This window comes from Chanos chanos, chromosome 15 (assembly GCF_902362185.1).
Source record: "Chanos chanos chromosome 15, fChaCha1.1, whole genome shotgun sequence".
NCBI lineage: Eukaryota > Metazoa > Chordata > Actinopteri > Gonorynchiformes > Chanidae > Chanos > Chanos chanos.
The window spans coordinates 2,706,202-2,715,733 of NC_044509.1; the positions used below are offsets into that span (position 1 = coordinate 2,706,202).

Genomic DNA, 9,532 nt, shown 5'->3' on the forward strand with positions numbered 1-9,532 from the left:
CTGGTTGAGACTTTGTCTTTTAATTTGATGTGGTAAATACTATACAACTGTATCTCTAGAGGCTACGAACCAGGTCAGAGAGAGACTGACCTGCTGTAGGCTTTTAGCTTAACTTTCTATTGAAGGAATATGATTTTTATCAGTGCCTCCTAACCTTGCTTCTCACACACATGCACACACACACTCACACGCACAACACAAACACAACCAGATCAGGCCTCAGCAGTAAAGTCTTACCTGGGTGATGGAACCTTCCAGAACAGGAGTCTTACGACTGTCTTGTCCTGCGTGATCTGGGCGGGGGATTTCGTGAATGGAACGACCCATCTCCTTAATAGTGTTAACCCCTTCATAAGGCTTGCCCTTGGTAATCCCCCCTTCAAAAGAGCGACTCGGTGGACTCTCCCTCTTGATAAGTTTGCTGTATTTTGCCTCCTCAAAAGCGTCTGATGAAGCTCGGGGTGTCCCTGCAGGGAACCAGGACCAGACGTTAGGGAACCACCTCAATGAATTTGTTTAGTCCACAACACTTCAAAGACACTTAAATAAATAAATAAATGAATAAAAACGAAACTGGCACAAATAAAACGCTGTGACAGAAGAGAGACTGGGTCTTGAGGACGTGTTGTGCCAAAAGCCCGCTCAGCCAAAATGCCACGCGTAGACAGAATCACGTCTGAAATTTCCAATCTTAAACTTCACTTATCAATATCATTTTAAGCATATTTTAAGCAAGTTTCAAATAAAATCACAGAATATGACCATCTATAAGGATAAGCCAGGCACACAAAACAAATCTGTGAGACCTGCAACAGGTTAAAAAAAACACCAGCTGTGGAGCTGAATGTGTATCTGTGAGAATGCAGTAGTGTTCACAGAGAGCTGAATGTGTATCTGTGAGAATGCAGTAGTGTTCACAGAGAAAAGCAGAGAGCTGAATGAGTATCTGTGAGAATGCAGTAGTGTTCACAGAGAGACAGACGAGAGCTCAGTGCTGGGGGTACCTTGCATGATGGATCCAGTGAGTACAGTCCTGTCTTTAGACTCTGGGTCTCTGGGCAGGGCTCTACTGATCAGGCCTGAGACAGAGACAGGGAGGAGAAGTGGGTGATGAGAAAGGGAAAGAGAAAAGGAGCAGAAAGAGGAAGAGAAAGAGACAGTTCCCGTTTCAGTTTCCAAACGGGGTCTAAAGCAGAAATGATGTGATATGAAACCGTAGAAAAAGCTCTGGTCTCACACAACCCAACTAAAACTCTGCCCATGTACAGACTCTGCGTCCTTACCCTCATACGGGGCTGTCTCCCTCACCCCGTGACCTCTGGGCCCCTCCATCATGTCGTAAGTGCGTTTGAGCTCATGGCCTGTCCTCGGGCTTCTGGTACCTTCCCTTGGGTTTTTAATGGCTACAGAGAGAGAACGAAGTCAGTGTCATGTTATCTCTACAGCCTTCTCCCTCTCCGCTGTCAAAAAGCAAGTGAATGAAAACATGCTACTGAGTACCAACAGTTTCAGTGGAATCAAATGACAAAACACTGAGGCAAGATTATCCAGTCACACACACACACACACACGCGCGCGCGCACGCACACGCACGCACGCACGCACGCACGCACGCACACACACACACACGCGCGCACGCGCGCACGCGCACACACACACACGCACGCACGCACGCACACGTCTCACACCTCATTTCGTCCAGGAGTCTTTAGAACAGGTAGGCTCAAACTGTGAACCTGACTCATTTGATTCAGAAACAGACACCATCGCTCCACGTAACACATTCTCTCACTGCAGAATCTGAACACACACCATAACACATTCTCTCACTGCAGAATCTGAACACACACCATAACACATTCTCTCACTGCAGAATCTGAACACACACCATAACACATTCTCTCACTGCAGAATCTGAACACACACCATAACACATTCTCTCACTGCAGAATCTGAACACACACCATAACACATTCTCTCACTGCAGAATCTGAACACACACCATAACACATTCTCTCACTGCAGAATCTGTGCAGCGAGAGAGTCCTCTGAGCTATGCCACAGTGGGACTGAGTGCATGACGACTGTGAATGAATGAGTGAAAAGTGGATGAAAGTGGAGGGTCTCTCACCATCATAAGACAGGATATGGCCCATCTGTCCCTCGAAGATTACGTGGGCCTTGGAGAGCGTGTCTGGCCGGCCTTTCTCTGGACTGCTCAGGTCCTCTGTGGCCAGTTTAGCTATAGTGCCTTTCAACAGGTCTGCAGCTATGGCAGACTGGGACAGAGCTGGAGTACCCTGCTCAGAGAGAGAGAGAGAGAGAGAGAGAGAGAGAGAGAGAGAGAGAGAGAGAGTATTAAATTACAATGGATCTACAAGATGTTCAATGATAGCTGGGCCTCTTTATTCCTTAAAAAAAAATTCTTTTAACAAAGTCAGATATACTGTACACATGTAAAAGTGTAGTTTCATACCAAGGAAAGATCAATTTAATATTCTGGAAGACAATTCTATTCTGGATGAGACACAAGACAATACGTTAGCTGGCCTTGGATTTTAAAACTGTTAACTATGACAGAAAGAAGTAAATGTGTGTGTGTGTATATATAATAAATAAGGTATGCACATGCACATGCACACACACACACACGCAGACACACGCGCAGACACAGACACAAATACTGTCTCTGGGGGTTTGTACCTGTGTAATGGATCCTCTGAAGGGCATGCCTTCTGGGTTTTTTCCAGAGGGACCCCTGGCTAAGGCCATGTCTGGGACCTGAATAGGCCCACCTGCATGGGAGAGACAAACAGAGAGAGAGAAAGAGGACAAACAGTCTGAGCTTAGGGTGCACCGCAAAAAAACCTTAAATTCACTACAGACAAAAGGTAAAAAAAAGGCTGAAAAAAATTAGAGCGAAACTCAAACAGGGGATTCCGTTTTTTTTTTCCCTTAGGGAGAGAAATAAAAGCACAGGACAGGAGCTGAGACACACCTCTGACTACACCCTCGTACTGAGCCCTGGAGAGAAGACCCTCCGCCTGGGCACCCGGACCCCGCATGTCCTCCTGTTTTATACAGGACACTGACACACACACAGAGAGAGAGAGAGAGAGAGAGAGAGAGAGAGAGAGAGAGAGAGAGAGAGAGAGAGAGAGAGAGAGAGAGAGAGAGAATATTATTCATTGATGTGCTCATCCACCGGTTTTCCCACCATGAAAATCTTAACAGATAACAGGTTCACTGAGCACATATAGACTGACAGACAGCCCAACACACACAAACACGCACGCACACACAGACACACACACACACACACACACACAGTGTGACTCACCAGGTTTGCCGGGGTCTTGTTGGCGGGGCAGGCCCAGTGAGATGGAGCCCACGGTTTTGGCTCCTTCTGGACCGTACACAGCGTGTGTATGAGAGGGAAGGTATGTCCCGGGAGTCCCCTGGAACAGGAGGAACAGGCAGGTCATCACAGCTGCTACAGAGGCGAACTGGTTCTCCACAGTGTCTATGTCACAGAGTACACTAACCGAAACTGCGTCTTACTTTAGCTTTGCTCAATAAAGCAACAGCACCTGGGTTTTTTTAAATTCAATTTTTTTTTTAAAGCCAATCTGCCATCAGAACAAAAGCAAATTCTTCTCTGCACTCAACTGTCAACAGAACAAAATTACATCACCAGCAGTCTTCAGTTTTATGTACTGTATTAAATAAATGGAAAATTGCTACTTGTCTTAATGACGATAAAAACAAATGTTTTACAGTGAGCGGCTGGTTCCAGCATGGGGGATGGCGTTCCCTTTGCGAAACCTGTTTTTAAGCTCTGACAGAGATGATGAAAAGATGTTGTTTGTAATCTGTTGTCCGAGCGGACCCCTTGAGGGAACGTCACACTCGAGCACTCACCTGCGAGATGGATCCTCCCTGGATGAAGGAGGGCTTGTCCGTGGGTTTGGAGGAGGGAATGAGAGGAGGAGGCGATGGAATGTTGGTTGGGCGTTGCCTAGAAAACGGCATGCGCACTCCATCCGGAAGGTTCTGAACCACTTGGTTAGGAGCCGGCTGCAGCACTGCAGGGGGAGACGGACGAGGACAAAAAAAACAAAAACAAAAAACAATAGAACATGAGATGAGTGAAAGTAAATAAATAATTGAAAGTAAAGAGGTAAGAACATTTAACTTTTTCATTTTCAACCTGTCTTGGACACTCTCTCCCTTTCTTTCTTTCTCTCTCTCCTTTTTCCTCCACAAGGTTTCTTAGACTTTCTAAAGGAGCCTTAGACAGACTTCCCAACTCTTCAGTTTCACTAACAGCTGTTATCTGACACTCTAGCTGCTGCCGCAGTGGAGGCAAACTGACACACACACACACACACACACACACACACACACACACACACACACACACACACACACAAAAAAGGAAAAAAAAAGAAAGCAAAGAAAAGATCTGAGACAGACACCGACAATTTCCATTGGCTGTTGAAGCCAACTAACTAAGGCACCAACACATGTTCCATCAGAGCCCTGAGGTGAGGCTTTGAGTGGGAGACAAAAGCGACTCCATCTCCTGCCTTCGCAGAGCAACGCCTTCAATGTGCAGAGTACAGAACGGGGCAGCACTCTGCCCGTTTTACGGTTTCAAACCTTTCCTTTTTCATTTTTCAACACCTTCACTCCTCCATGTCTCTCTCTCCTACAGGGGCCTTTGCAGATGTGCTGATAAAATATTGAGAGGTGAGTTCCAATCATATATTCTCTTAAACACAGCCTTTCAGTCTCCGTCAGTCAGTCAGTCAGTCAGTGGGAAAACACAGGATCAGGATGTGTGCAGAGAGCGTGAAGAGCTCGCTGGATATTGCATCGCATTACGTCATTCAGAGTGGACGGTTTTTCTCGGCGAGAAATATCAAAGCTTTGGAACACATCCGTCATCCCCAAGATCAATTATGGATGCCGACTTTTTTTTTTTTTTTTTTTTCCCCTCCCCCGTCCAAAGTCCATCAAGCAAATGCCACAATCTGAGGACATCTTGCACCTGTTCTCCGACAAAGCCCAACCCCCAAGGTAACCAACGGGGTCAAAGTGTTCCCGTCTCTTTACGGAGAGGGGTTAAGTTGTGTCACTTTGAAGCGGCGTGTGGAGGTTAAGTCCCAGAGGTCAGGTCCTGGTTACTGCGTGTGAAAAGGAGGCTTTGCGGGAAGGACGTCCTGCGCTAGGCGGGAGACTGATAAGACGGGTCACGTGGGTGCCGTGTGAAGGCCAGCCATTCGCCCTGGAGGAAGAAACTCGGTGACCCGTACCTTCTGTAATCGCTCGAACATGCAAAAAAGCGCAGGAGGCCTCCCGTCCCCGCGGACCTGTGAGCGAGCGCGCGGCTTAAATGGGTCAGAGACACGCAGATATGAAAATGAGTTTGTCTGTTAACTCATTTCAAGTTCCGCCAGACACCGAGACAGCGCTTAACTCTTATCACTCACTGGTTCGCTTGTGCTCGTTACTCAGACTTCAGACACAAAACGAGACAATCACCGAAATTACTTACACAGAGACAAAAACTGTCTTAGAAATGCCACTTCCATCACCCTCCTGCCCAGCTTGCAAAAATGACACCAATTCCCAGCACATCAGAGTGCTACGTTGGAGTTTATGGTGCAACAATTAAAAAAAAAACAAAACAAAACAAAAAAAAAGGACAAAAAAAACCCCAAAACCAAACAAAAACAAACCGACCAGATACAACATACACGACAATCAAATGTCTTCAGCAATTTCAGTTACGAAGACCAGATTTTAACGATGACCAATTCTGACACCGTGAAATGTAGTTAGTTTTAAAACACTTAACCATAATGTCAGACATTTTGAGTTTCAGGGGATTCCTATTCATGACCAAGCAGTGTGTTGTCACAGTGTCACTGGTGAAGAAACCTTCTGACAAAATAAGTTTGTGAGAGAGAGAGACAGAAAGTGAGATGGAGAGAGAGAGAGAGAGAGAGAGAGAGAGAGAAAGAGAGAGTGAAAGAGAGTGAAGGAGACAGAAGGTGAAAGAGAGAGAGAAGGTGAAAGAGAGAGAGAGGGAGGGTGAGAGAGAGAGAGAGAGAAGGTGAAAGAGAGAGAGAGAGAGAGAGAGAGAGAGAGAGAGGGAGAAGGTGAAAGAGAGAGAGGGAGAGAGTCCCTGACTGAGTGTTGAGGTGGAGAGTACAGAGCTGTGGGTAGGCTGCGTGCTGTAGTGGTACCTGTACCTGGCGGCACACTGTAGCGGGCTGGGTTGGCAGGGTCAGGCTGGGGAGAGGCTTTACTGTGCTCCCGGGGAGAGAGCCTGTATGGAGAACCAGGTCTAACCCCATGGGCCTGGACCTCGGGATCCAACACATAAGGCATGTAGGCAAACGGCTTGCCTGGAATAGATACACACACACACACACACACACACACACACACAAATAAAAAGGGTATTTTCTTAACGATCTATACATCTTTTACATTAGCTTCTTCTTCAAAAAATGTCATTAAAACTAAATGATGATTGCCACGAATGTGGAATTCTTGACTGCTGACATACACCAGCCCCCCCCCCCCCCTCCAGGGTGAGAAAAGCCTGTGAGGCGTGGGGTGGGAAAAGGCCTGGTCTAATGGAGATCTCTGAGTCTGACCTCACACTCACTCTCACTTACCTCACCCCTTCTGTCTGTGGCTCCATTTCACTATCTGTCCTACCCTATCCTCACACCTTCACAGGGATACACTCTTTACAATGTCACACCACAGACAGAGAGAGAGAGAGAAAGAAAACAAGAAAGAAAACACGAAAGAAAGAAAGAAAGAAAGAAAGAAAGAAAGAAAGAAAGAAAGAAAGAAAGAAAGAAGGGAAGGGCTCAAAGTTCAAATCAAGGTCAACTTCTGCATTACGCTCTTGTTAATGTTTCTTTCTCCATGTGAAATCTGCCTTATTTCCTAGGGACGTCTCCATAATAAACAAATAAAACGAGCTCCCAAAACGAAAAACAAGCTGTTATTCTTTCTCCATCTTTCCTTTAGACTCATGTTCAGTCTCTCTCTCTCTCTCTCTCATTACTGCCTTCTCCTCCTGTCTTCACGTCTCTGTCTCTCTGCGTCTCTCACCGTCTCGGTCCAGTACGGAGGGGCTGTGGCTGGTGATGCGAGGCCGTCGGTCCGGGTCGTTCTGCTCCTGTCTCTGCTTGTCGTCCTGATGGGCGGACTCGTGCACAGCTTTGATCTGGTGCTGGAGCATCGTGTACCCGGTCACTCCCGCCGGGACTCCCGCCGCCCCAAACGGGCCTGGGACCTGGAAGCCGGGACAGCAGGGCTAACATCAGCGTTCACGAATAAGAATCGGTGCCGTCCAATCAGACGTGGCTATGAGTGATTCATGCACGGGGGCGACACCAAAAAGTCGCAAGCACAAAATCACAGGAGTTGCTGTGCACTGATTTATGTGATGTGGCAAATGCACCTTCCCCACAAAGACTAGATTTAATGCTTTCATACCAAGCCTTTTTCCTTTTCACTTGTTTGCTTTGTTTTTATTAAGACTCATTTCAAGCTGTTGGATTGTTGATGCTGGCTGGATGACAAATCAGGTTTTGTTTCCACTTCCTCTAAAAACATCACTTGTTCTCTCAGTGGAGAGTGACCACTTTTTGAGGGAGTGGTCAACCATCTGACAACTCCTTTTCATGTAACGTTTGCCGTTCTGATTGGCTAATCCGGGGCCCCAGTTAAATTTGTGAAACCCCTGCACAGGATTATAACAGCCACCAACCCAATAGGCGCAAAAAAACCCCAAAAAAACAAACAAACAAAAAAACCCACTACAACCTCCGCACAACACAATAGCAAAATTTATAACATCAAACATCAAAATCAACCAGGGATCACCTCACCACCACACACCCACAAACACACTGGACTGAGGGAAAGGTGACAGACACATTGCAGTGATTAGCCATAATCTGATCAGATCTCTGAGGGAGGGGCCAGGGGGGTTGGGGGTGGGGTCTGATTGTTTTGATTAGAGCGGGGGGGGGGGGGGGGGGGGGGGGGGGGGGGGGGGGGGGCCGTGAGCGGGGGCCGTTCTGGACTCACGTGGCGGAGAGGTCGTTCTAAATAAGGCCTGCCCCCAGGCCTGTGGGGCGGGGCGTAAGGGAAGGGGAGGAAGTGGGGGTGGATGTTGATGATGTTGTTGTTGTTGTTGTTGTTGAGGTTGTGGGGACTGACCATTGGTGGAATGGCAGCGGCACGCTCGTGAAGCTGCTGTATACTCAGACTGGCTTGCTTGGCTGCCGAAACCGAGCCTGCAACGTTCAGCAATGACGGCTTGTCCACCGCATACATCCTGTCACACAGAGAGAGAGAGAGAGAGAGAGAGAGAGAACAATGACATAAATGTACAGTAAACACGGGAGATAATCTGAGGAGTGAGAGTAGGAAACACGGGAGGAAGAGAGAGAGAGAGAGCGAGAGAGAGAGAGACAGAGAGAGAGGGAGAAAGGGGGAGAGATAGGGAGAGAGGGAGAAAGGGGGAGAGATAAGGGGGGGGGGGGGGGAATCTTGACACACACATCCCATCTAAACGATGCCTTTGTACACTAACCCCCCCTGAGGACTCACCTCTGTCTGTCCGGCTCCGTGTCCACATCCTCGTCCGCACTGCAGGTAGCGCTGGAGTCGTTGTCCGAGTGCGGGTGCTCTCTCTGCCCGGCCGTGTCGCTCTGCTTCTCCCCTTTCTCCTTCAGCTCCGGCTCCGTCTTCACCTGCACGTCCCCGGGGCCCATCTCCACGTCCTGGGGTTCGCTTTTGGGGTGCACGCCCCCCTCGTAGGCTCCCCGGGCACGCTCCTCCTGGGACACACCCTCCCCGCCGCCACCTTCCGGACTCTTCTCCAGCTTCACCCTCAGCTCCCCATAAGGAGGTTCCTGGCCCTTGGGGTCCGCGGTGGAGGCCCTGGAGGACGCGGGCTCCTGTTCTGACGTGGCGTCCGCTGCGGCGCTCTGGGAGTTGGAGTCGGTGGATTTTGATTGGTCAGCCTGAGAAGGGGATGGGGCGCTTTCTGTGTCAGAGCTGTTGTCTGCTCCTACAGAGAGAAGATCAGGGAGGATGTCGATTTGACATAGAACACAACCGACGTAAACCAGTAAAACCAGTAAAACGGAAAGTTACCGCATAACAAAGCGCCGTTAAGAGATAAAGCTTTAGAATGTTAGAGATGAAGCTTTAAAAAGTAATTAAAATGAAAATGTAAAATTAAAACAAAACCATTAAGATCTCTCTCTAATCTATACACACACACACACACACACACACAAGTGCACACAAGCCTTCCACCACTTACGACTGCATGTTCCCGGGTCACTCTGGCTTACCTTGAGGATCAAACTGCCCTGTAACACAATGAACCTTTAACTGCACAAACACACAGCATGTGCCAACAGTGCCCTCCATCAGTGGGCATAACAAGGTGGGTGCAGGATCAGAGCATAACCCGTCAGACCTA

The 9,532-nt window shown here is 48.2% G+C and overlaps 1 protein-coding gene across 1 annotated transcript in view; it reads right to left on the reverse strand.

Moving 5' to 3' along the window:
- ncor1 (nuclear receptor corepressor 1) overlaps positions 1-9,532 on the reverse strand; it is an 80,084-nt gene that overhangs the window by 13,165 nt on the left and 57,387 nt on the right. Inside the window, 12 exon segments of the mRNA XM_030793117.1 lie at positions 238-467; positions 1,005-1,079; positions 1,284-1,403; positions 2,132-2,300; positions 2,704-2,795; positions 2,999-3,088; positions 3,341-3,458; positions 3,922-4,085; positions 6,261-6,416; positions 7,141-7,324; positions 8,257-8,374; positions 8,650-9,112. Of these exon segments, the coding sequence (XP_030648977.1) occupies positions 238-467; positions 1,005-1,079; positions 1,284-1,403; positions 2,132-2,300; positions 2,704-2,795; positions 2,999-3,088; positions 3,341-3,458; positions 3,922-4,085; positions 6,261-6,416; positions 7,141-7,324; positions 8,257-8,374; positions 8,650-9,112 (1,979 nt within the window).